Source organism: Stegastes partitus, unplaced genomic scaffold, assembly GCF_000690725.1.
Source record: "Stegastes partitus isolate 25-593 unplaced genomic scaffold, Stegastes_partitus-1.0.2 Scaffold384, whole genome shotgun sequence".
Taxonomy (NCBI): Eukaryota; Metazoa; Chordata; class Actinopteri; family Pomacentridae; genus Stegastes; species Stegastes partitus.
In genome coordinates, this window is record NW_007578115.1 from 258,983 (window position 1) to 286,350 (window position 27,368).

Consider the following 27,368-nt stretch of genomic DNA (forward strand, 5'->3'; position numbering starts at 1 on the left):
TCCTTCCCATGCTGCATCTCTGGCAGATGCTGCTGCTGTCTGCAGTACACAAACCTCTCCTCAGCAAGGTGAGACCCTGAAATGACCGTTGAAATTGCACTGTAATCATACACAGCTAAAAACAACAAGAAAATGTCTGCCATATGCCTTAAAGCCCTCTGTTTGTGTTCTCGTAAGTTACAGGGGGATTATTGACAAGAGTATGAGTGGTGCCTGGATAAAGACGCTGACTCTTATTGCCCGTGTCTGCGATCAGATCTGTCAGAGCCACTCAGCTGTCTGTCTGCCTGGTGTTTGACGAGTGTTTGATGCAGCACAGGCCTTAGAGAGGATCAAGCCCTTCCTGAATTGGCTTTACCTCTCCCAGTGCAACAGGAGTACTGCGAACACATCAAACACATGTCCCCCCTGTCTTCCGCTGTGAACTAATGAACTATTTTTATCAAAAAATATGCGCAGTTCGTTGGATCATCAGAGGAGTCTGAACAACAGCACCCTCCGAGAGTTAGCAGAAGAATCAAAGAAAACAAAACGCGCTGGCCGGGCTTGATTCCCTCATCACTGGCCATTGCACGGGGATTGCAGCATGATCCTGATGGCCCCTGTCTCTGTTTTAGTGTCTAAGCCCATCTGACTTAGCTTGGCTCCCCACTTGTTAGGTCTGGTCCTGTTTTGGGACAGTTGTTCTCCATGTCCAAACATGTGAGGGATTTCCTCCTGGAGTTTCCTAGTAGAGAGGAGGGTGGATGAAAGGACTTGTGCAGAAATGAGATATAAAGAGGGAATCATGCTGGACAATTTCCTCCTATATCCTCCCCCATTCCCTCACAGACCCACAGAGACCAGGAGGGTGCAGACCAGGTGGAATTAGAAAATGAAGATTGTGCGTATGCACACGAACGTACATACTTGAAAAACCCTCACGTACAAACATAGTTGTATGCATACGTAGTGGAGATATCGACCGTATGGATCACCTTGTTCGGTCTTTATATAGCCATAACAACTTAGTTACTGTTGCTGTGCCTGTCAAGCTTTCCATTCTTGCGTGGTGCATATACAGCATACAGTAGTGGCTGCTAAATAGGACATGATGCATGTATGTGTAGAGTTAACACTAATAAAGAAAGGGCATTGTTCTTTTTATTACTATGTAGAGGCCGTTAGTCCCAAGGAAGAAATTAGGTAGGTCTCACAATTATAAAATATTTTTCATTTCTATTTCACCCCACAAATAATTTTTGGGGTGATAACCAAACCCAACACTGTCTTGGGCCACGAGTAACAAACATGTTCTTTGCCTTGGAAGTAATGTTGTGGAGAGTAAATCAGTTAGATGGTCATGCTATTGATTATGTTTGAGCAGAGCAAGGCTTGACAGAAACACCGCTTGACTTCGCGCGTGCTTGTCGTTTACACTGCAGACCAAGAGCTTGAAGAAACGCTCACCCAGTCTTCCTTGTCCCACCTTAGAGGCCCATGGGGTGCAGAAAGCCCTCGACTCTTAGTACACCTTATTGCGTACCCCCTCATGGTTGTGTTAACAACCATTTTATTCCTCTCCATAAAATGTGCTGGGGTGTTGTTATGCAGAGGGATTCTTGGTCAAGGCTTAGAGGCTCATGGAGGGTGGCTGAGTCAGGTAAATCCCCAAGCCAGGGCCCTCCATTGGGGGTTGACCCCCTGTTACTTGAGGCCCAGACTTACATTATACTCAAGAGATCCTGGAGAGGCAGATTCCTCTCCTCAGACAAATAATAACGGTTCCAAATATTTGTTTAATAGCAGTGGGAAGAGTTCACCTCCATAGTAGGATGTTGTCCTGCCTTGATCCATTGTCAGTATGAGGGTGCTTTTAAAAGTGTACAGTTAATCCCAGAGAGGTGCCGGTTATGGAGAGAGAGACGAAGATTGGTGAGGTCCTCCGGAGTGAGTGTGTATCATTCTATTAGACATAGGATGCCAAGTCTGATTTGCTGTAAAAAAGGAAAAGGTACAGTGTGTAAAACTAGACTAAATAGAACTGCCAAGTCCAGTTTTTATTGGCTTTTACACTTTAATGGGACAGCAAAGATAATGAACTATACTGAGCTGCAGTGGCAAGTGGTGGTGTGTCATTGTAAAGGCATGTGAATGTAAATGACAGTTATATCACACAAGCTTAAGAGAAGCTTGTTATTAAGGGTTAAATAGAACAAATAAATCCTCGCTGGATCTGGTGTCTGTTGAAAAAGATTAATTTCATCAGCTCAATGCAATACACTTATCGAAAACTAAGATGGATGACTATCATAACTCTGCAGGACATTTCCTGCTTCGTATCACAGCATATGGGAATTATAAGACGGATCAAAGGCTTTATAGAGATCTCATCTTGATATTAAATTTAAGTGGAGTACTACGGCTCTTTCTATGTTTGACTTAAAACAAACAGACATCTGCAGTGACTTACTAGCTGGAATGATGAATTTGCTACTGTATATCCCCGCAGGTTTTCCCAATCTTTGGATCTGTGGTCACATGTCACACCACTCCCTCATACGCTGCAGCTATCTTCAGCTCACTCCGCCTTGCCCCCGTGCACACAACAAATGCAAAAACAAACAGACCCACGCTAGCGGCATGCCTTCAGCGAGATCGGTGCGGGGCCTCCCTTTGATAAGTGCTGAGGTTTATATTTTTCTCATCAGAAATGAAACACAACATTAAGCCATTCATTAAAGTCAACTAAAGCTAATTATCCCTCATTTACCCAAGTGGCCGTGGGGCAGGAGAGCCCCATATACTTAGGCCCAGATGTGTCGATGAGTCAGTCGGGAGATAGCAGACCGCAGAGGGGGCTGCTCACTTCTCTCTGAGTCCTGCGGTTTCAAGGCGCATCAGACTCAACGGGCCGGTCGTGATGCCTGTTCACTGCCTGGCTGCTGACGTTCCCCCCTCATGACACCATGAGCCGTGCAAAGCCACTGCAATACAGCAAGGGTCTATTTACTGGGGGGGGGGAGTCGATAATGATCAGCTATACGCCTTAATTCAAAACTGAAAAATGAATAGTGAGTATCATACCCCACTGGCTGGCATATTTTCCAAGTTTTGCAGGGGTTGAGTCATATAAAAAGCAGGCCTCCATTCACATGACCTCTCTTTGCTGCAGGGGGCGACAGTGCGCGTACTGATTTCTGCTTTAAAGCTAAACTATAAGTCTTTACGTTTTGGCAGCTCCAAGTGGAAGTGGGAAAACAGTAACAGTTGGCAGTATGTCATAGACCAGAAACCATATGACGTCATGTGATTTAGCTCCTCAGACCTAATTTCGTCTTTTCTGTCTGGTACCCCCACCAAACGATTAGAAATAATGACTGAACCACTTTACCACTAGGGATGAGGAAATCTAGCCCCACTATGCTGTGTCCAGTTGTCTTCGGATCAGGCATCTACTCATTGCAATTTAGAAGAGGCGTTTATGTTTTGATGGAAAGATGGAAAAAAAGAAAGCTGTTGTAGTAAAAATTCATTTGGGCGAAAAGGGTACAGCACTGATGGGATGTTATTCTTTGTTGAATCCACACTTTACAATTTGGTCTAAGAAGCCAGGTGTATTTTTCCATATAAATGTTACCAAGTGCAGCTTTAAACTAATAAATGTTCCTTGGATTGGCAAGAAACCATCTGGTCCCATGTGTGGCCTTTTTTTTTATATCATCCCCCAGTCAAGAGAGTTTATACTGCAGTTGTCATGTGGTGCAGTAGGAAGATGGGTGAAAGTGCAAGAAGGGTGCACAACAACTCGATGCACTTTTCTTATTTCATTTTAAGCTGTTTTGAATTGAAATTCTGATCATATCAGTCAGGACGGTCAGCCATCCCTATGTCTGTTGTTGATAAGGCCAATAGCCAGATCAGAAAATAACATTCTATTCAAGGTTGGAGGCTGTAAATTTGTTCCACAGAGGTTACATTTCAGTCATGCAGCATGGGAAAACCTTTGAAGAACCATGGATACATATGAGAAAGCTACTGTTGTGATATTTGGTGTCTGTAGCTGGCCAGCCAGCGTAGCAAACTAGCAACTGTGACCTAAAATTTACATTTTGAATGCATTACTGTTCCAATTTTAGCATTTAATGACAACCCATTATAGTTAAAGGTTTTAAATAATGAATAATAATGGATTCAAATTACTGAAAGGGGTGTGCAAAAACAAAGAATGTATGCTGTAGTGCTTTCAAAGTTGTCTTGCTCAGATGTCGTGTGTCTCTAGCTGCTAGCTAGCTAGCTAGGTTTGTCTGCATTAAATTACCTCACATTCTTAAACAATTTGAAGTTGGAGGGCGTTTTATGGTTAGATATGCAATTAGAGTATATCTACTACTTCAGTTATATACTATTGAAATGAATGGCAATATTAAACAAAAAGTTAGTGAAAAGACTTTGTTCCTGGGGGTAACAGCAGGATAGCTAGCAAAGATGATGATGCCGTCATAGCAGCTGTTTAGCTGAACTTAATTTGGTTCTATGGTGTTATTTTTTTGTCATTAAAGCTACAACATAGCTCACAACAGCATAGGACAACAAGCTAACATTAATGCTAATTGCAAATGTGTTTACTGATGGTAAATTTGGTAAGAAAAAAAAAGAAAAAATAAAGAAACCAAGAATTCTGAAGCTCTCAAAAATGATTCAAGGTCTAGCTTAAACAGAAAGGGGTCTATGTGTGCAAGTAAATATGATTTCTAACATAGATTAAAAACACATTTGGTTTATACATTGTGTTACTAATTAATACACACAGAACACATATTTCAACAATTTCAATCCAATCTGTGAAACCTTGGAGTGCAAGTGTTTCCTCAAGTTGAATGAAATTGAAGCCTCTGAACAGCTGTTGTTTGTCAGTAAACACCTCAAAACCATAAGCAGGCGACTTGATAAACCACAATGTCCTGTTTTCTCTTTCTGCAGTTAAATAAAGATGTGATGTGCAACTTTGAAGGCTCTGGAGTTGGTTAAAGTCACATTGACATAGGCTGGCTGAGCAGCCAACGCAACAAAACAAATGTAGCAAATTATGTTGCTGTTTATGAATTAGTAAACAAATGTAATTACATTTCGATCATAATTAGTCGATTTTTTTTTAAATTGACTCTCAAAACATTGTTTGCCACACGTGATTTTCTATACATCTAAAGTGCAACACTGAACCTTAGGAATGCGTTGACCTGCCAGCATCACAGTGCATCTCAAAAACCTTGGAGATCGTACCCCAAATTAACAACTTGGAATCTGACCTACATATTCATTCCATTGCGTTTTTTTCCAAGTACAGCAGGAAGAGGTAATTCCGAACTTTCCAACATTTCTGAAAAAGAGCCTGAGTGCTTAAGTGAAGGCATAGTAGAGGAAATATCTCTGGAAAGCAGGAACTCGCTTTAGGTTTTTGGAAGTTAGCCTAATTTAACATCTGTCACGAAAGGTTTCTACTTGATAACCTACCTCCGAGTGCTCCAGCCAGCAGTGGTGAGCCCAACAGCACAAGGGAACAGTTACCATATTGTGCAGGGCAGTGGAGCATGACTTTGAACTTTGAGAAGACTGATGGAGAAGAACTTTAATGCTCAGGGTCATCATCTGCTCTGTAGCCTTCCCGGTCAGGTTGTGGCTGCTTCTTGCTGGTGTGATCGACCATCTCCAGAGGGGGAAAAAAAACACGCTGTCTGCACTGACCATCGGGCGTATTAATCACCGTGTCAGTCATGCATGTTTTGCCAGGACTTCTCCGCTTAGAGACGTTAATCTCCGAGTTGGGTTTTCGCTTTAACTTACTGTCAGTTGAAACGAGGCATCAAAGAGCTGAGCGGTAAGCTAACCTGCTTTTTTTTTTTTTTTTTTTTTAAAGTCTTCGCGCAGATCCTCCACCAGGTCATAGATGAGAAAATAATGAGCGACCTAATCCCAACATTAGCTTTTTAAATCGGAATGCGTATGTTTTAAATCATTCTCGCCCAGCAGCGCGGTGATAATAAGCAGAGCACAGGGGGAAAGGGAAGGACAGAATGAAAGAGTGAATGAAAGAGTGTGATCCAGAGTAACCTTGTTAGGGCTAAGTGATGCTGTGCAGAGAGCTGCTTGTCAGTTGGTTGGCAAGATGAGCTTCTTGTAAATGATTGTCCTCTCTGTCAAAAGGCTGATTTCTTTTTTCCTACATCTGACGTCTGTCCCTGCCACAGGAGTTTCCTCGCAAAAACTGTAGCTTTTCCTCCGTTCAGGTTTGTAATGGCTACCGCCTTGTTACACGTATTTTCACTTGTACGATGTTCTCCTCTGCCCCGAATGTCAAATCATCGTTCTGCGGCGTTTCCCTGAAGGCAGACGAGAGCACAAAGCGCCATTAAAAGTTTTGGCTTACCTCTGGCCCACGCCTTAATGAACTATGGGTCACTTGAGGTCATACCGCCGTGTCCCACCTATAAATCAACTGCAAACTAAGTTCAGCAGCAATATAGGGCAGTGTCAGCGTCCGTAACCTTTTCCCAGACAGAGGAGTTGTCGGTGTGTGAGTAAAGAGAGCACTGGCTGGCTACAGATCCTTTCCCCTTCACAGCATTATAAATGTATGTGTGAGGAGGCCCTTAATGGCTGCTAATCCAATTTCTGCCACTGAAATCAAATCTCACTGGCGCCAGTACTTCTCTCCTTCCCTCACAAATAATGGCCTCCGCTTTGGCCTGTTTATGAAAAAGACGAGCCGCCAAAAATTCCGGCTTTACCTTCCTTAAGTCCACTCGAATCTTCTTCAAAATTGTTTGGATTTTTTTTTCTTTTTTTTTCTTCTTTTTTTTTGTTCTACGCCCCCTCCCTGCCTTCTCCATGTCCCACGAAAGATATTAATTGACCGTCTGCGTCGAGTGGAGGGATGGGGTAACAGGAGAGCAGAGTCAAGTTTTCAGCAGCGTAGGATCCCATTTACCGTATGTCTTAATGCCTTCTCGAGGTCAGTCATCGATTTTTCTCAAACCGCAAAGCAATGGAGATAAGATTAGGCCTTCGATTCCTGCGCTGCCGCCGGAGCCGTTAGTGGATGAAATGACTTGGCCTGCGTCGGCGGTCGCTGCATTGCTCTTTTCTAGCGGGTCACGGCCTCTGTGATTGTAGGGTAACGCACAGATACCCCTGCCGTAGCCTGAGGGCCAGCAAAGGAAAACTACAGTTTCTTTTCTCGAATGGAGTAATCTCAGAAACTCCGTATGGTGACAAAAAGTAAATAAAAGCCCGATTCCACTCATGCAAACTTATACATATTCTTGAATTTGGTCCTCTTTTCCAAAACAAAGATATTAGCTTTGACACAGACGAAGGGAGCTTTGGCTTTGGCCTTTTTCCCCCTGGATATGGATTTGACTGATTATCTTTCAGTGCATCAGTTGGACAAGTAGTCATATTGCCATTCCGCAAGGAGATATTATTCTGGAGTGCGAGCCTAATAATATGATACGTCTAATAGCGCTTAACTCTTAGTTGGATCTTTACCATGTAGTCGTCTCGATTATTGCTGAGAGCCTCAAATAGCAGCGCAGGGACACGGAGAGGGGAAAGGGAGTAGATGGAGAAGAAAAAGAAAAAGCGGCGGATCCTGACTGGCTTTGAGAGGTTATTGAGGAACGTCCACCACAGTGCATGCAGAGGAGTTTAATATCTCTTCGCTCACTGTTTTGGCAGCTGAAAAGATTGGAAATGACACTAAGTATTTCTCAAGCTCATGTAGGTGATATGGACGCTCACAATCAGCGACGCACAGGCATAAAGAGCAGCATTCACACAACGTGGCTTCGTGAAGGAATTCCGCAAAGGTCATTTTTGACAGCGGTAAACAACCACCCCACCGCAGGCTCTGCTTCTGATTCGCATATACAAAACATTTTGATTTGCGCTTGAGATTTTTGTTTGTTTGTTTGATTAACTTTTCATTTCAAAACTCAAACACAAAACGTCAAGCTGGCAGAGGAAGATTGTATCTAGGAAGGAAAACCAAACATTGGTGAAGCTGTGGTTTGCTGTAGTGATAGTAAATGCAGCCAGAACGGAAAGAAAAACTATAAAGAGGGATTATAATTTTCTGATAAAAGCCGTACTCCTTCATTCGATCTTCACTGTGCCAGCTGCAAAACAAAGACAGAAAATGATTTGAAACCCGTCGTGCCTTCCAAGACAAAATTATTTTTACATGCTCTAAGATTTATGAATTTGTTCTTGGTTTTGAAAGCAATTGAGGCAAATTAAACTGTTTCCTCTGTGAACCCTGGTAATCAGCTTAAGTGATTACATCGGTCGTAAATATGAGATGATGAAAGCTCAGTATTCAGAGTGCACAGTGCCCTGAGCAAAGGCTAAATGGGAGTTCATAGGGTAGATATGCGAGACCATCCTACTGGGACTGTATCAGATGCAGGGGGGAAGGGGCTTATGTGGGGATTGGTTGCCCTCTAGCTGTCAGCATTGAGATTGGGTTATGAAATATGGTCCTAATTTCTGTTGAGGTGAGTTTATGAAGTGCCATCAGTTAGTTCAGAGGCTTTAAACATGCTGATTACGCCGATATGGAAAATGACAGGAAGAGATCCATCTTTGCAGAGAAAGTGGTAGCTCATAAAAGTCCAAACTTGTGGATATTTGCTAAATAAAGAGCAGAAATCTTCCAGGATCGGAAAAAGTCTAATGGGTAAGGTTTTCTGGATAGCACAGCTAGAGTAAATCTATCACTTTGGTACAGAACGTGTTGATTTATGTGGCAACAGTTTAAAAGTGAAGGTTGGAAAGCAAGCATCAGCTTTTGGAGTGTATTTGGTTTCTGCTGTAAAGACCCACATAAGTTTTTCTTTCTGCGTTGTGTATCCCTTGTGTCGGATGATGATTTTACTTGTACTCTGTCTTGACAGCTGTCATCAACTTGCTTCAGCCAAAGGCAAAACAAGAAGCAGCAAAAAGCTTTTGAAATAAAGCTGCCCTACAAAGCAAGAGGGCAGCAACAATAGAGGAACTGAACAAAAGAGCTTTGAGGTTTTCAGGCTGACTGGAAAACTGATTATTTAATCTAAAAGAAAATAGTTTTATTATATTACCGAAAATATAGATAATGCACTCTGCCTTTAAATGCTGGAAAATTGTGTCTTCTGTCCATCATAACTAGATAGAATAAGAAAATAAACTTAGTTTCATGTACAGTTCATAGTAGGGGTTGACTGAAAGTTTTTTTTCAGGGCTGATACAGATATTGATTATTTGTAATAACAGATACCAATAACTGATATTTGGAGCTGATACAAAACTGATAATCCTGGTGTTGAAATTTTAGAATAACACAATTGTCACCATAAAACTTAGCTGAAATGCCTTTATTTACATGTTACATGTGTTTAAGTCAATGACGTTTTTTTTTTTTTACATTTATGACTATGATTAAGCTAGCCAATGCTGTCGTCTGAGCTAGCTTTCATTTCACATAGCTCTAGATCCAGCTGGTTGGCTCTTTTTGACAGTTGGGTGCAATCAGTCTCGAGGCTCCAGGGGCTTGTTGCACCATCAGGGTTAACACTTAGTCTTAAACTAAGTTGGACAAAACTTGCCATTCTTAGTCCAACTTAATACTTAAGCCAGTTGCATCATCAAGTTTTAAGCCTTCCTCTCGCTAAAGTGGGCATAAAGTCAAAATCTTGACCATTTTACAGAAACAGCTTTGACACAAATCTTGTAGACAAAAGGCAATGGCATTCCTCATATAATTACAATATATATAATTATTAAGAGTAGGCTTATAGGTATGAGAGGGTTACTAAATAATAAAAAGCAATGTTTATGCAAAATGAGACGTCACTTTCTTCCAGCAGTTGGTCAGTACCACCATATTCTGCGCTGACCAGACCAGTAAAAGCAGATTTATCCTCTCCAAAAACATCACAAGTATATTTCAGTACACTGACTTTTTCAAAGACATGTCTTTCTCTGCCTTGCTGATGGGGTCTTTCCACTTTTTCTTTGCATCAGTTTCTGAAAAACGGCTGCCCAAGAACAATCATATACACCCTCCATTATTTCTGTCCAAGTCAACTGCTTATTCTTGTTTGTTATCATGTTGTACTGCTTGGCAGTCAGAGTGTTCTTGTGGTGACTGTACAAGTCTAATTTTCCTATTTCACTGTCAGTGAAATTACCTTTTCTTTTTCTTTGATTGTCCATAGTTGGCACAAATCAGAAATGTCAAATTAGCAAGACAGCGGGAGATTGTTGCCATGATGCACATTAGACATGCGAGGCAGCAACCATAGTTACATGGGCAATCACATGAATACACTTTGCTAGTCGGGGTTTAGTTAAGGTTAGGTTTAAGTTTGGTCGGTGGAACTGACAGAACTCATTCCAACGACTGGTCTTAACAAAGACTGACGTAGCAGTTAGGACCAGACCTGCTAAAGACCAGTTGGTGCAACTGGCTTCAGAGTTCTTGTTTGTAGCTCAGTTTTGTTATTATTCCAAATTTAAAACTTTATTTTCAGCAAAGGCATATATTATTCTTTTGAAATAACAGTTTTATGTGGTCAAAAGTCAGCTTGACTCAGTTCTGAAGAATATCGTCGTTAGTGAAGTTTGTCTTTGTAGAGTACACAAGCAGGGCCTTTTCTTCTTACATTTCCCCCTTATGTTAAAGTAAAAGGAAGGCAGGAAGAGAAGCATGGAAAAGGGAGGGAAATTAAGGAATGTATAGGATGGAAGGGTAAAGTTATATGATCGGGCCCGCTTTAATCACTAAGCTGTATCGCTGTAGAATGACGAATCATTGTAGGCAAGGCAAGGCAAGGCAAGGCAAGGCAGGTTTATTTGTATAGCACAATTCGTACCCGAGGTAATTCAAAGTGCTTCACAACAAAAGTATAAGAAGACAGATAAAATCAGTCCGCAGAACATAAACACAATTATTAATTAATTACATTAAAAGCAAAGAGGCAGATAAAATCAATCCAGAAAAACACAAATATAATCATCGTACCAGTGAAATATGTCTGTTTGGTATACCTCAGTAGCTCAGTCTGCATGTGCAGCTGTGGAATTTGTTTCTTTATATGTGTGCATGTGCATGCGTGTGTGTTATGAGCATAAAACCCTTTGGATTACAGATCTGCTGCCCAGTCCTGAACTAGCCAGGAAAACTACTTTTTAACCTAACTCACATATTTATTTGTGTTTCAAGCAATTGCTGTAAATGCAGGCTTTTTCAGTTTAAATGCAGCCTTGCATCCAAGGAATGGCCCACGAGGGCTTTGCCCGTTACAGAGGGAGTTTAATGCAGCACCATGTACTTTATTGCCGTCAAATGTAATTCATCTTGAGTTGATTGCACTGAAAGCCGTGTTTATCAGGCACCTAGCAACACTGTTTTGAATGAAAATTACCTCTTTAAAGCGCAATTAGGAAAACGAACCTATAGGCCAAATGCCTTTGAGCTCCAGCTTTACTTTAACAAACATTATTGTACTTAAGTCATGCAAAAAATCTAAAGTGGCATCAACTAAGCAAGTGTACAAAGTCCAATATTTTTCAGCTGCAGGGTACGAGAGTTTGATGGGAGAGATGTGAAAGTTGTTTTCAAAGGGTGATTTTAACTAGGAGCTGTGTGCGAGAAACTTTATTGCCATGGCTCAGATTGGCAATGTGACTCAAAATAACAAGATTAGATTAATTGCAGGAAATAGCTCTGAGATGGTTTGATGTTTGCATGCATCTGTATTATTCATTGGGAGACCCTATTAGTAGAGCAATATCTTGCTTTCTCATGCATGTCGGCTTAAACGAGTGAATATTTTCAAATCTACCTCACAGTGCAGCCCTGAGAATGGGAAATAGGTCTTTTGTAGGGGTGGTTAAAGGGCCACCGCAATGCCAGCACATATGAGAAGGCAATTAGAGATAATGCCACATTTTACACACCGTTACCTATTTCTTGTGAGAGAAAAAGCTTAAACAAGTGCAGTAATAGGACCCAAAATGAGGCAGCGAAAGCTTGCGTTCAAGACTTGTTTTGCTGTAGCGCTTTCCTGTACTTCCCCCCTCAGCGAACCATAGCGTGGCTTGTTTCTTTGTGTTCTAGATCAGGATCCAGATAGCATCTCATCATCCAAGCCTTACTCCACTTTTCCCCCCATTAGATTTTCTTTTCCCTTAAATTCCCTCACACTCACTCCCCCCTTGCACACATACATCTCGCACACACACCTCGTTATCTTATTTGTGGCCTTGGCAGCCAGATTGTTGCCTTGTGGTTCGGTAGCCAGAGTTTTCTCTGTCACAGAGAGCCGTGGGTGCAGAACCTCCACCACACAAGCTTCCATGAGAGCAGGAAGTCAGTTCCCAGCATGCTTTGCCCATCCCAGTGAAACCTGGGATGGATTAACCTTGGGCTGGGGGACCTTTCCAACTTGGAAAGAGAGTTATGCAACTTCCCATACTTATCTCCCCTCTCTATTGCAGTGACAGTGAAAAGTGTTGGGCTGAACAGACATTTGTTTAAAACTGAGGCTCAGTCCTGAGGGCTGGAGCAAGCTGATATGTGATGTTCCCTCATGTAACGTTCACTTTTTATGTAATGCAGCCTTTTTCATCAGCAAAGTTGCATAACGTGTCAGACATCAGTAACTTTTTGGAATCCTCATGAGCCGTCAATAGCCAAAGCACCCTTTGATTCTTTCAAGAAGCTTGTAGTTAAATTCAAATTTACCAAACCCTTGGACAGTGTAATGAAATACAAGTCTTTATCTGGGCTTCTCCAACACAAAATAAGCAGGTTGAGCTCACGCTGTGGCTGTGCTTTTCTATACCGCTCCAAGAGAAGATGAGCTCACTGGTCATTAGTCTGATCCTTGAAAAGCAGATTTTTGCATCCATCAGTACGCTGCATCATCAGCTGTTTTGCAAGACATATTCCGAGCAGATGACCAGGTACAAGTGTGAATAGTCTTTCACATCATCACGGTATACTTCTAGTCATAGTGCACTCAAAGCAAATGTGCCTAGAACAGCACCACACAGCTGCCAACAATCTCTTTATAGTGAGGCCAGGTCAGTGTGGATATTAGATGCAACTGTGTCTGTGTGGAACTAAATGGATTTTTTCACCCAAAACAAAGTGCCCAAATAAATGTTCACGTTCTGGATTCTTTTTCCTTATGAAGGTCTCAGATCTTGTAGTCAGACTCTCCACGAGGAGTTGGCAAACACAGAAGTGCACTCGTTTGTCAAAAAAGCAGAGAATTTATTGCTTAATCACAAGCAGAGCTTTAGTCACCCTGCAGCTGTGAGCACATATTGAGCCCCTTAACACATACATTTCCCCAAACCTATTTTGTCCAGAGTCCCAGAAAGTAGAATTATCTGGAAGTAAAAAGAAATAAAAGCTAAAGAAGGTCAGTGCCTTAAAATAAGGTAAAAAATGCGAGAGCCCTATGTCAGTGCATTTGCCATTTTGGTTGTTGATGTCTTTTAGAGGTGCATGCAACCAAACAAACATACAATCGGTAAAGTTACCCCAAGGTAACTGACCTGTTTTGGAGTCCAGGACAAATGGTCACTTTGCTCCATTGGTAATCCCTCATGTAACATGTGGTATGAAAGGACACAAAGCTGTTGGTACATAGGACTGTTGTTTCTCCCTGAGTAAAAGGGATAACCATTTCTCTCTTTTTATTATCAGGTGGTTCAGGGAAGCACCGATCCAAAGAACCAAAGAAGAAGAACAAGCAGAGGCTGCGGTTTCGGGCCCAGAACCAGCACAGTGACCACTTGGCCTCTGCGCGCTCCAGCCAGTGAGGACTGAAACTACCCATCAAACAAAGAACCAACGCAACGCTGCTAGCCGCTGCTGCACCCATATTCTGACTGACGACCATCACGAACCCCCCCACCTGCCTCCCAGCCCTCCCCAACCTCCGCTCTACCCGCCAGGACATAGCCATGACTCACAAATCCGTCACTCCAAAAATATATGCCGCACATCGTGCGCTATCATCACCAACACAGTGAACACATGCTTCATGCCTCTGCCTCCCACTGCTTCACCCCCTGCTGCAGTGACCAACCAGGTGACTCTGATCCCCCACCCCTTGCCTTGCCTTGTGGACCTTTACAGTTGACATTACTGAACTCATTTAACGTCATTAACAATGTCATTAACCGTCCAGGGTGATGGAAGCCGGAGGGGCAACCAGAGGTGCCGTGGAGGCAGGAGAGCCGGAAAAAGAGGGTGGTGGATAGGTGAGGTAGTGAGGGAGTTGACAAGCAAAACTGCTCGGGGAAGGATGAAATCATGCTGGAGGATGAAGAGGAAAAAAGAGGTTCGGCTGAAGCAAAGGATGCTGATGGACAAGAAAATGGCATCTTGAACTGAGACAGACTGTTTTTTGTTCCTATATTTATGTCAAAGCTACCCTCACCTTCCCTCTAAATGGAGACGGAGTGTTCCCATGTGTGGCCTTTATGTTATGTACATTTTTGAGAGTAATATTAAAGAAATTACCATGCATAGTTGCAAAGTATTTTATTCTCAGCACAAACTGTTTACGTTCAGACCGCTTTATGCTCTAACTGTATAGTGTGGATTTAAAAAAGAAGAAATTTAGTTGTTCGACTAGCATGGCAACAGACTCGTGTACATAGTTGATCTAATTATGAAAGCTTATTACTGTATTTTCAGTATTGACTCGTTCACCGTTCTAAATGTTTTAGAGATAAAAAAAAAAAGGTTGTAATACAAGCTACAGATTGAAATAATTAAAAACAAATAATAAACATAGCCACCGCATAGCTATTTCATTTATATGGTATATATTTGATTTATTTATTAATTCTTTTTTGTACTTTTTTGGTTCAGTGAGAATTTTTGCCTCATACTGTTACTCTTATATGCTGAAATATTCTTTGAGTTCCTTATAACAGTGCATATCTTTAACACGTGGAGAAGGTTTTTGTCTGTCACGCAAGTGTTGTATTACATTCATTTGACCTCATCTACTGATTTTGATGTTTTAAAGAGGAAGAAAAACTAATGAAACTATGCTTTGACATATTCTAGGTTTATTAATTAGGATCCAGCAAATGTATGGTCATAGGACTGCATATGTGTACATTGTGTTTTATTAAAATACATTTCATGTGACTGTATGATGAAGCCTTTCATTATTGTCTGTGGCTATAATATATGTGGCTAAACTCTGAAACTGTCGTTTCCTTGTCTCACTTCTGAGTTCAGTTATGTGATTTCAAAAACATTTGTGAAATCCATTATGTCGCGCTGCATGACACAAGTGCTACCTTCAGCCAAAGGATTGGATACGGTCGATTGGGCCTTAGCAGCATGACGGCACCGTTAAGGGTTTGTAATTCACTATGACGTATCCTCATGAATGCTACAAAACCAGCACATGTCGACGGTGGCTCATCCTTCTCCACCATCATACTGTAATGCCTGAACAGCTTGTATTTGGCTGTGGCACTTGTCTTTTTTTTTTGTCTCTTCAAAGCATCAAATAAACACATATGAACATCTTCTCTATGCTAAACCTATCTGGTATATGGTTAAGAAGAAAATGTTTTAATTCAAGTCATGGCTAATTTAGCCCCATGATCCACACTGTATAATCACTGTCCCAAAAGAGGAAAAAAAAAAATCTGAAATCTGCCAGACAGCTTATGGATGCACAGTAGCAGATGAATCACACTGTGTCACATATATATCATCCTGGGAGAAACAGACCGCAGTTTTTCCTGCTCTGGTTAACCCCCCTCCCTGAAATCACACATAATATTTCCACTGGGGAGGCTGTCAGTGTTGAAATACCCCACTCTTTATGTGCTCCACGTCCGTCCTTGGGCTGAATGCGCAGTTTTTAGGAGCCTGAACATCTTTCACAGGTGTTCAAAGTGCCACGGAAGATTTTACACAGGAGGCTATTCACTTTCACAGCTTAACACTTCTACCGAGTGACATTTGTGCTACTGAGCCACAAAACTGACAAAATGTAGTAAAAGGCAATCAGACAAGTCACGGAATGCAGCGTAAATGATACACATCGCATGGATCAAGCCAAAAATTTTCTTTCGATAAACTATGTTAAGTGTTCAAATACTGCACAGCATTTCCGGAAAGAGTCAACAACCAAGCGTGACACTGACGCAAATACCAAACATCCTTAAAGCGCAATACCACTGAGGGAAGGGGGTGGCGCCAAAAATAGTCCCATTCAAAAAGCATCAACTTCTTTCTGAAATACTAAGTCAGTAATTTTATTCCACAAGTCATTTTGATGTTATTAGATACATTCACTCATTGTGATTAGTGTGTTGTTGGTCACTGTGAAAAGAAATGCATAATTAAAAAGATATTATGCCTTAAAGGAAGCAGTAGCTGGGGGACTATTTGGCTTGATTGACAGGCTGTTTATAGGATGCAGGCTATGACAGTCATTCACCAGTGAACTCAAGCTGCATTCACATTGTTTTAGCTGTTGTGATGATTGTTTTGTCATTTGTTGGGTGAAAAACTAACATTCTTCACTGAAAGTCTTGCAGTTCATTAGCTTGTATGAATCAGTTTGTACTAATCAGCTTTCACCATGAGAAAAGCGACATTTAGTAAAACGCTTCCAAAAAATGTCCGCGATGACCCAATAAGGAGAGAATAAAGTATGAATATTTATGTGGATAAGCTTTTTTTTTTAGCATTAGCTTGCTGATGAAAATGCAAAAAAAAAGAAATTTACACAGTGCTACTACAGCATTATATTGATGATAAAATCCTGAATTTAACTGCATTTTAGGGATTTTTAGCCCCTTGGAGACATGGAAAACAAGTTGTGAACACAGTTTGAACAAGTCATCAGTTTGTAAAGTTTAAATGTGAGGTGGCAAAAATAGGTCAAATGATTTAATACGTCCTGAGTAAAAAGATCCAATTTATAAGCTCATAAAAATGCACGGGCAAGTTATATTAACAGATAAAACAAGTCAAAATGTTTCTTTTAATAGACAGCTAGGTGGTGAAGAAAACTTAAAACAGTTTAAGGCTTCCGTGTTGCGCAAGTTATTACGATAAAATTGCACATTCTTTGCAAATAATCTTGCACATTGCGAGGTCAATAAACGGCCAGTTTGGTCCACCAGCAATTGAAGCAAAGCAAAATTGACTGTTGCAGGGAATGAAATAAGGCGTAGATGTAGCAAGTTGTTTTTAAAGACATCTGCTGCTGGTTACAAGTTAATGAACGATTCACAGATGTCATCCCCTGGGCCAGACTATCATTGCTCCAGACTGGGGGATTAAACCTAAAGGCTTACGGAGAGGAACTGCACTGAAGTGGATTCATTAAGCACAAGACCACCACTAAACCGCACGTTGCAGCATCTACAATGGAAAAAGAAAGGAGTACAAAGAATCGCATCGCACATTTTGGATGAATGAGTCGCTTTATTTCCCTTCACCTCTCCCCTTTTGACATCAGTCCACTTGTTTTTTTTTTTTTCTCTGCGACTGTGAGAAACAGGACACTGATGGTATTCTCAGTGTTGTTAAGAGGGTTAACAGTCATCCACACATCAGAAGGAATGGTCCTCCCTGTGTAAACCACTTCTGTAAACTGTGTGTATGCCTGCCTCTGTGTGTGAGTGTGTGTGTGTGTGTGTGTTTTAATGTTTGTGCTGAATGTGGTTAGGTGGCTGAGACTGAAGCTCCCTTTTAATCTGACAGAGAGCATTTTCATTAGTTCTGTTGGGTCCTATTATTAAAGCCTGCTTCAAAGGCACAACAAGTGAAACCACTAACAGGAAATGACCCAGTGGGCTTGAAACTGTATAGATCAGTGATAGCAATCTGTGCTTTTAAAGCAGGTTGGTATGGCACGTGAGTGCATCCATTGTGTGCCCTGTATGTACCTCACAAGACAGTAAGAGGATAAGAAGAGAGGGACCTCTGCTCTACATTCACATACTGTAGCCTACTGTGAGTGTGCAGTTGTGGCACATGTGACACATTCGTTCCAATGTAGATGGCAGAAATGGAAGTTATGACATTGGTGGGGCAAATAAGATTGCCCGGGATAATAAAAGTTGTAATAATTTGCTGTTTTTAATAACTGTATAATGAGCCATTGCTTGCCCTTCGAGTTGAGGGAAATCTGGAATCATTAATCTTCATATGGGTTAGCCATGGTGTTTGGCACGGGCCGAAACAGCAACGACTAGGAACATACTGGTGTCAAAGGACAAGCAGATCTTAATATTTCGAACAAGTTTGCCATATGTTAGACATCATGGTGCGTACAAGCCCGCTAAATGGTGGCATTAATGGGTGACTTTTATTACTAAACTCACTCCTAATTGCAACAATGCAATCCAAAGTCAACTCTCTATGCAGGATTTGGCTTCATTTGGTGTTGCTAGGTAACAAGTTAATCCCTAAAATAAATATCTGCTTCAATAAAAGCTAATTGTCTGTGACAGCCATTTGCTTTTCTGCAGAAACATTCGAAATGGGAAATTGTAAAAAGATTCAGAGCTGGACTAGCAGCATACTGGCAAAGCTGCATGGATGATGATCTCAGTCATGTTGTCACCTTGCATCAGCCTCACCTGCAGGACAGGAGTAGGTATTCATGGTCCTGATGCTCACCTTGCACATTAGTATCACCACACTCTATTTGACGTATATATTCATATAGTGTATATTTTACTTTATATTCCTGGATGACAAATGGGGGGATATTTATGAGTCACTTGCTCTGGTCGTGTTTCAGTCAGGCTTCATTGCAGCAGGTGCAGTGTGGGACATGGGATTTTCTTTTATCACCATCCATTACATGGAACAGACAGGCATTTCTATACTGACCCGGTGTGGTGTTTCCTTAGGGTGCTGTAAGTGTTTTATTTAAATTTTAAAACATTTTTTTAAACCTATTTAACCGCATGTTCATCTGGAATACCTGGCCTTTCATTTACATTTGGATCCAAACACAACACAAAGGCATTGTCCCTGTTCACAAGAGGGAAATATAGGCAGAGCAGATCTGTCCTTCCACTCAGGATGTGACTCACAAGGGCTTTATGACCTGAACTGAATCACACTGCGCACCTTAAACACATTACAGACTGGGCAAACATTTCCTCTTACGGGTGCTCTGAGAGCCATGGGCACAACCATTATATTGGGCTCAAGAGCCAGCTGGTGAGGACAAATCCACAAGGATTCCTATTTTCCCCCTCCTGACTCTCTGGCAGCCCTGCTCCATTCATTCAATTTTTATATGTGCCCACTGCCTAGTAGCTGCGTTACTACCGGTTTCAAGGGAGAATTAATCGAAAACAGGTCTTATTAAAGTATATTAAGACCAGTTGAATTGGATATAATGTGCTCAGTAAGGGCCCAGAAGGGTTGTATTTGAGCCATAGCTGACACTTGTGGCTTCTATGAGCTGGGATATGTTGTTCTGTAGTGGCACTCCGCTGGTTCGAGGGGGGCTACTCACTTGAGCCAAGTGTTGCATTGTGGGTAAGCAGATTTTAAGTGGGTATGAATACAGCAGGGGGCAAAGGAGGGTTTCATTGTCCAGGAATGTTTATCCCCCACTCCGCCTTCATTCAGGGCCGGATTATGCAGCAGCATGCTTCAGAAGCAACCTTTGCCTCCACTTGGAGGGTCTGTGGAAGAAATATTCATTCATACATGTACACATGTACAAACAGTCGTTATCCTAATAAGGACCCAGGTTGATTGCTCCCCCAAGGCATGGCGAGTAGGTGGAAGTGGAGCCGCTGCAGCAGGGTGTTGTAGCCGAAGTCTCGCTCGTTGGGCTGGGCTCTTCGGAAAGACTGGAGCCAGTGATGCTCCCAGCGAGTGCAACACAGTCATCATCCTCAGCACAGCAGATTTTATTGGGCAGTGTGTGGGTTGTAGAAACGTGTTTAATCAACTCAGCTATAGGGGAGGTCTTGACCTCATGGCAGTGGTTCCCAGCCTTGATTGTGTGTGTGTCTGTGTGTGCGCGCGTGTGTGTTTGTGTGTGAATGGCTCACAGCCTTTGCTGTGGAGTGTGACCTGCGGTGGAGCCTCTAGTTCACACTCTGCTCTCGGCTGTTGCTGGTTTAAGTGATTAACTGTAGAAAGTGATGACTAATCTGTCGGGTAAGAGTCTGAAACAATTGCAGTCAAAAGAGATATTACCGAAAATATTGTACGTAATGTCGCCCTCTGGATCCAATCAGGACGAACCATAATAGAAAACTCTGTTATGCCGAGTTAGATAACAATTTAAAAAAGCATTACTCACAATTCCTAATTTACTTTAAAGAAATGAGTCAGTAAAATATTATGTATTTTGCCAACCAAAGGGTTAAGTGGACTATTAGGCTTTAATGGGAAGATTGTTTAGCATTCAATCAGCATTTTTAATATTAATATGAAAAGGACAGTCCAATTCTTTTATGTATAACCCATGCTAACAGCGGAGCTCCAGTAATATTGTGTATCAGGCAAATGATCAGTCAAAGTTTTGGCCCAAAAAGAAAAATCTCAACAGCGAATGGTTGAGTTGCTGCATTATTTTGCTCAGATGCTCAGATATTTACAATCCACAGAGCATGAAGCCAGCAGACTTCATCGATCCCTTTAGCTGTAGCACAACCAGCAGGTCAAACATGTTCACAAATGTCAACAACAACGACTGTCAGCGCCTAGTTGTGGTTTTGAGTTCAATGGCTTGACAGCTATTGGATGGATGGACTTGAAATTTGCAAAAGACATTCCAGTGGAGAAGAAGTGTATTGACTTTTCCTGATTTTTCAGCTTGGGGATTTATTAGGTCCATTTTTTCATTAGTCCAGCATCTCATTTTATACCCGAGTACCTGCTAAATTCATGACAGTCCTATCAGCTCTACTTGATTTCATACCAATTTGCTATACATAGATGCTGTACATTGTTATCTCTCAAGCTTCTAGACACCAGCATGCTAGCGTCATCACTGTGAGCATGTGAACATCTCAGTTTCAGCATTTAGTTCAAAGCGATGCTGCGTCTACAGTATTTGCAAAGTTCCAGTTGCATTTGTCTCAGTAAAGATCTGAAGCTATTTCTTTTATTGTTCCGGCTGAATGCCATCCACTCAAGAGTGCCGACTGATCAAAATGACCAGCAACAGCAACATCCTGTGAATTCCTGTGCTTACTGCTGGAGAATTTTAGTTAGTTCCTAAAATACACTAGCTTGAAGATTTATAGAGCTAGTTTACTGCAGTTCACCGATGAACAGGCCCCTAATTGCTGCCTGCCGGCCTGCATTGTGTTTCGTATGTGTGTATGTGGGCATGAGTCAGATAAAATAAACCACATGGTGTGTGTGTGAGTGTGTGTGTGTGAGGAAGCTGAACAGAACCCTCTGCACTCATTTACTATCTCCTTGTGTGGTTTGGCAGCAGCTCTGTTGGTATGGGGGCGTACAACGGGCATCCGTCTGGACGTGAGGCAGGCCTGGCACGCTGCTCCGCTCAGCCCCCTGCAAGGCTGCATGAGGGTGGGATCAGAGCAGGAGTCCGCCAGGCTCCAGACTGGTAGTCTGTGCATGTGTGAGTGCAAGCAAACTTGTGTGTTTCTGCGTGTATATGCACTTCTGGTGTGCATGGGGGTAATTAAATTGTAATCACACTGGCTTAAACAGCAACCACAGGTTCGCCATTGTTCTGCCTGTCACTTGCAATATGTTGACCTCTCTGTATATTGTTTCACCATTCATAACTCTGTCCCACAGTCTGTGTGAGTCTGTGTGTTCCCCTAATCATTTCTGCACCGATTTAACACCAGACCATTTATTTGACCTTTGTGGTCATTATAATTGTGAGGTGCGATCCAGCCATGCTGAAAGTAACACAATAGCATGCACACCACCATGGCCGCACGCCATACCTCCCTGTACTGTACTGGATAACAAGTGAACCACTGCAGAGCTGAGCCTGGTTTGCACTTGGACAACAGACCACCCTTGGAAAATAAAGTTGCCTTTGAAAGTGCTGTTAGTTGGAGGGTATTATTCTCTAAACACACCAGTATGTGAGCGGTGACAGACAATGTGTGCTGTTAGGTTATAAGGCCCTACACTCTTTCTTTCTGGTAATCAAATTATTCTATGCAATTAAAGCTCAGACAACACAGAACACAGAATACGATAATTTCTTGACCAAAGAATACAATAATTCACTGAAGTCTCCTAAAACTTGTAATATGTGTTGACAATGCAGTGACATTGCTAAGCACATACAGTGGTAATTACAGCATGACCACATCCAGTGACATCAGATTTTTAATTTATATTTTAAAAAAAACAACAAAAAAAACCAAAGTAAATTTCAGTGTTAGCTACTCAGATCCAGACACACCAATCCTCACTTGCAGCAGATGCCACAGACACCGAGGGCACAGCAACCACAGCAATAACGGCATCTAATGGGACCAGTATAACCGTTTTCCCTGATGTTAAATGGCATCTGTGTAAAAGACAAGAGACATGACTTTAAGTTCCTCTCCGCTCTCATCTGCAAAGCATCGTGGCGGTTTATTAGAGAATCACATCCAATAACATTTGGATTGACTCATGGTAAATGACTTAGCTATTTGATCAACTGAACGTACCATCCATGTTTCCACTGAAGTCTCCTCTTGTGTCGCATCTGGATTGTCGGTGCTCATCTCCTCCTCCAACTCTTCCACCTGTTGATGAGTTGTGCATGTTTGAGAACAACGTCCTAGCATCCTAAAAAAGCCCACAAAACTCATAAGCAAAGAAATAATTAAAGTCTTACTGTAGTGAACGGGAAGGCAAAGTTCCCCTGAATGCAAATAAAACCAAGGAGAACGGCCACTGCAGCTACAATGCAGAACATCTTCATTTTTGGGGTTTAACTTTTCAAACTCTTTGACTCATCTGGCTTCTCTTCCTGTCTGACTTTTTGGTGTGTGATGGTTGAATGTGTATTTATAGTCAGCTGGGCCAATGGACGTCCCTCCAGGACTGGCCTTTCATCACCACCTGAGTGATGCTGGGAATTTCCCAAGGAATAGGAAGTTTTTTGTTTTTATTTGCTGGACACAGTGCTTGTTCACAGTATTAGAAAAGATTTGTCCAGTATATGTATTTTTCTCTTGGCATGAATGAACCTTGTCATAGCAAGTTATTTCCATGGGTCTGCTTAGTATGTTGTACAGTTGATTGAACGACAAATTTTAAACCTTGAAAGTTCTTTTAAAAAAACTTTTTTGGAATCACTTGCTTTATAAAATAAAATATGTGACTGCTAAGAATTTCATGTCGTGAGATCCTTGAAATTTGATTTAGCATTATGAGTGCTAGAAGTACAGTTTCATCACACAGTGTATACTATTAATACCTAATCTGTACTTCAGTGCACCTATTAAGCACACTAAATTTACATAATGAAGAACATAACATTAAAAATACAGTATTGTAATAGCATTCCTGATCCCTTGGCATACTGTACCATTTTTTACCAGATCAGTATAATGTGTCATACTACTCAACACAAACATCGATCCAACACCAAGCATACTGTCTTAATATTTAGACTTTTTATCATTGGACTCCTTAAGATGGCATGTCAGCATAAATAGAATGAGACTGTAAATAAACACAGTAATTAATGATGGTTGAAGTCATGTGTGAAGTTGACCTTGAAAATGTCAGGGGCCGTTAGAATTTTCAGTCTTTCCAAATAGATTGTGCAATAACCAAAATCCCTCACTTCATGCTCCCTCGTCAACTCTGACCTGTGTCAACAAATTGTACAAAGACTAGCCCCACATCTGTTGAAATACAGACTGCCCTTTTGAATACCTTTTCTTATATAAATATAAAGGGCAAGCTTTCATGATGTCCAGTTATGATGAACACATGCAATAGCTTAATGTTTACTTTTCCTCTTCCTGCGTAGAACTGAAAGAAAAACATTGTCTTTGATACAATTACATTGGCTAAATTTCAGCTTTGTAGTCTTCATAGTCTTGAGAAATGCAAAAACGTGAGCAAGATAGAAGACCATAGTGTTCTCGAACTGCATTGGGTGGAACGGTTCATTCCCTGAAGTCAGACTCCTCAGAGTCGAGGCGATTCGCTTCCAAGAGAAGATTCCAATCTTATGTGTCTGCACTACACGAGGCTACAGCTTCAGAACTACAACCTATAGGTCCCTTTGTTCACAACAACCCTACATACTGAATTGGTTGACAGTTAAAGCATACCTAGATTACACCCAAATCGTGCTTTCTGTATTGCAATTGAAGTCGTTTACTAAAAGCTGCATGTAGAGCAAATTAGAATAATTAGGCAGTGTTCAGGAAAAATAATGATGCAATCCTATGCTACGACCTTTGTAGTCATAAGGTCTCAAACAGATTTCTGAAAGGTTGGAGAAAGGCAATGCATGACCCCGATTTGGCAAGCTGACGATAAGTTTGCTGCCCAACTACAGACATTAGAAGAGTTTTAAAACTTGTTAAGTATGAAACATTGAGTGTTCGTACAATAGTTGTCATCCATCTTGCCCAGAGATGTGATCCTTGCGTCAATAGGCTACTGGTTACTGTCTCTTGTCACGAAAAACAAGAGTCCGAGAAGTGTCAATGACAATTGAGGAAGCAGAACAATGGATGTATTTGTGTTTGCCTATGTGATGAATTTTATTGATGGAGGTGTTTGAAAGGAGAAGACTACTCAACAAGGACATGAGAAGCAGAAAAGTGGTGACTTGTCCTCTCCAGCTGAACCAATGTTTGTCCTCTTAAAGTAAAATCAATCAGCATTGAGAGCTAACTAATTGCACAGCAATTGCTTTTTTTCTCCGCCAAATAATGCCTGTGAGAGGTTCTACAGGGTAGGTTGGTTCTTGTGATTGCAACATACATGAAGTTCAGGGCTTTATGGCAGCAGTGTAGTTCTTATGTCCAGGATGATTTAAAACAGTTCAGGGTTTGTTGAACCATTTTCAATGCAGATTTTCATAAATTTGACAAGAAATGTAAACATTAACATTAACATTAGTGTGTTTCATCAGTCACATCCTTTATGCTGTTGCTCAAAAACCCTGTTTAAGTTTATGGTAACATTAGCTTGACTGCAGGAAAACTGTAATCATATACTAGAAGCTGCTTTATCTGTGAACAACAGATTTTGAACAGCAATTTTTACTTTCTAGATAAATTATCTCTCTAATATTTCAGTTATCACTAAGTCCTGGACTTTGTTTGTGGCTCTTGTACTTATCCACCTCATTAGATGTTACACTGACCTGAAGCAGGGTGGAAGTTGTAGTCATGCACTTGCATTATTACTGTGTTGTCAACACACTTTAAAAAATGTATTTATTGTTTTGTTGCTGTTTTTTGTCTGGTGTGATTTAATTTCTCCCCAGATATCCCACTAAAACCCTTAGAAGACAGCCTGTGGTTTCAAATACTTGTGACAGGACTCTGGGTGCACGTACACATATAAATGCACAGTAAATCTTGCTCCCTCATCTCCTCTTAATCGGTGGGAAAGTGATTGGAATGAGAAATATGGCTGTTTCTTTTTTGAGTTACAACAAAAAGGCACGCTACATGACAGGATGCTTCCAGACACTGCCGAGCTCACGCTGTGACAGTTTTCACCATGTCTGCTGGATTTCCTGGAACCTGTCTATGAAGAGGCTCTGTGGAGTCGTCATGTCAGTTTATGTACCTGCACACATGATTTAGTATTTTGCACTGAGGCGCTTATGTGTCGTAATATTCTGTTGTCTCTGTTTCTTATCATACATGACCGTGTGGTCCAGTCATGTCTGCATACAAGTTTTGTTTTAATTCAAATTTTTTTGTTAGTTTTTTATTTATTTTTTAACTTAAAATGCAGGTTTAATAGATTTACTCTGATAGAAAACAAGAACTGAGTCAGTTCCATGGCACAGAAATACACCAAATGGGATGTTTATGCTATCTGTGTGTATTTGAGTGCACAGGAATGTTAAAAAGAAAAGAAAAAACAAAAGAAAGACAATGTTTTGACAAAGACAAAAATCCTGTCTTATTGAAAACAACATTTTAACTAACTTTAGAACCATTAAAATGTTATTAACAATGCATTTTAGCTAAAGTAGTTATTTAGAAACATATATGGATGATACAGTCACTGAGTGCACAGAAAGTACATCATGGAGCAAATCCAGTAACATCCACAAAATTTAATATGTCATGTTTATTCTAGTAAATTCATTTGCAGCAAAGTCTGCACGTGCCAGGAGAGCAGCTGCCACAGCAAAAGCAGCAATGGATGCCTCACTTCTCGCTTCACAAATAAAAGACTTTAACACACGAGATTGTAGTGACTTTAAAGTTTATTATATGTTTGAACGATGCAGTCACATGAATAAGCCTACACGTCAAGGACAATGCAAGCAAACTCAGTAATGTCATTACACATGCAGTTTAATAATCACTGAGCTGAATTCATTTCATTTCCATTTGCAGCAAAGTCCACACACGCCAGGGGTGCAGCAGCCACAGCAAATGCGACAATGGATGCCCGACTTCTGAAACACGGGAGACAGGAGCACAGTGTTAATGCCTGTTTATTTCTCACCTTCTGCAGGAAGCATCAGAGCACTTTGTAGAGAAAACACATCCACTCACATCTGAGTTAGGAGAAGCTGTTTGGCCACATTCATTCAGTTAGTGTTACCTACCTCCCAAGAGTCCACTGCTGATTCTCCATTTGCTGCAGCTGGATGTTCAGGGAACAGTGACACCTCCAACTCTTGGTCCTGTTGATGAATTGTTCACAATAAGAGTGACATTTTAGCATTTAAACAAAACGTCTGGAACTAATAAACAAATTCACAGAGTTTCAGTCGAGCTCTTACTTCACTGAGTGGGACTGCAGAGCTCTCCTGGATACAGATGAATGTGAGCATGACGGCCACTGCAACTGCAACACTGAACGTCTTCATCTTGGTTTTGACTTCAACAAGGTTCCTCCTGATGTGGATGACTGTGGTCTGCTCCTTTCAGGTCTCCTGTCTGATGGTTGAGTGTGAAGAAGATGCAGGTATTTATATTCACTTTTGGGTCACTGTTGCCTCATCAGTCACATCACTTACTAGACCTGCTGTCAGGAGGATGAACTTGCAACCCTCTCTAGTTTTATTATTGCTACAGCATGTGACCCTGGGGAGGGGAACTTCTCCACTTCTGTTTGTTGGCCACAGTCCTGTGTTTCTCAGAAGCACAGCTCCATCGTGCAG

At 41.3% G+C, this 27,368-nt stretch overlaps 2 protein-coding genes across 3 annotated transcripts in view; one reads left to right on the top strand and one right to left on the bottom strand.

Moving 5' to 3' along the window:
* Window positions 1–13,868, top strand: part of rspo2 (R-spondin 2) — a 65,056-nt gene extending 51,188 nt beyond the window's left edge. Inside the window, exon 6 of the mRNA XM_008285044.1 lies at window positions 13,736–13,868. Coding sequence (XP_008283266.1) covers window positions 13,736–13,851 — 116 coding nt within the window. The 3' untranslated portion in view covers window positions 13,852–13,868. The remainder of the gene's footprint in view (window positions 1–13,735) is intronic.
* An 8,495-nt stretch (window positions 13,869–22,363) lies between these two features.
* On the bottom strand, window positions 22,364–27,276 carry hamp (hepcidin antimicrobial peptide). 2 transcript variants are annotated; one of them, XM_008285046.1, is made up of 3 exons: window positions 26,988–27,276; window positions 22,711–22,788; window positions 22,364–22,565 (listed from the first exon to the last, which is right to left on the bottom strand). In XM_008285046.1, exons 1-3 carry the CDS (start codon window positions 27,072–27,074, stop codon window positions 22,464–22,466), a joined length of 267 nt encoding a protein of 88 aa, XP_008283268.1. In that variant the 5' UTR covers window positions 27,075–27,276; the 3' UTR covers window positions 22,364–22,463. The 2 variants fall into 2 exon arrangements, with proteins under 2 accessions (XP_008283268.1, XP_008283267.1); XM_008285045.1 differs by lacking the exons at window positions 22,364–22,565; window positions 22,711–22,788 and adding exons at window positions 26,477–26,657; window positions 26,811–26,888.
* Window positions 27,277–27,368: the final 92 nt, after the last annotated feature.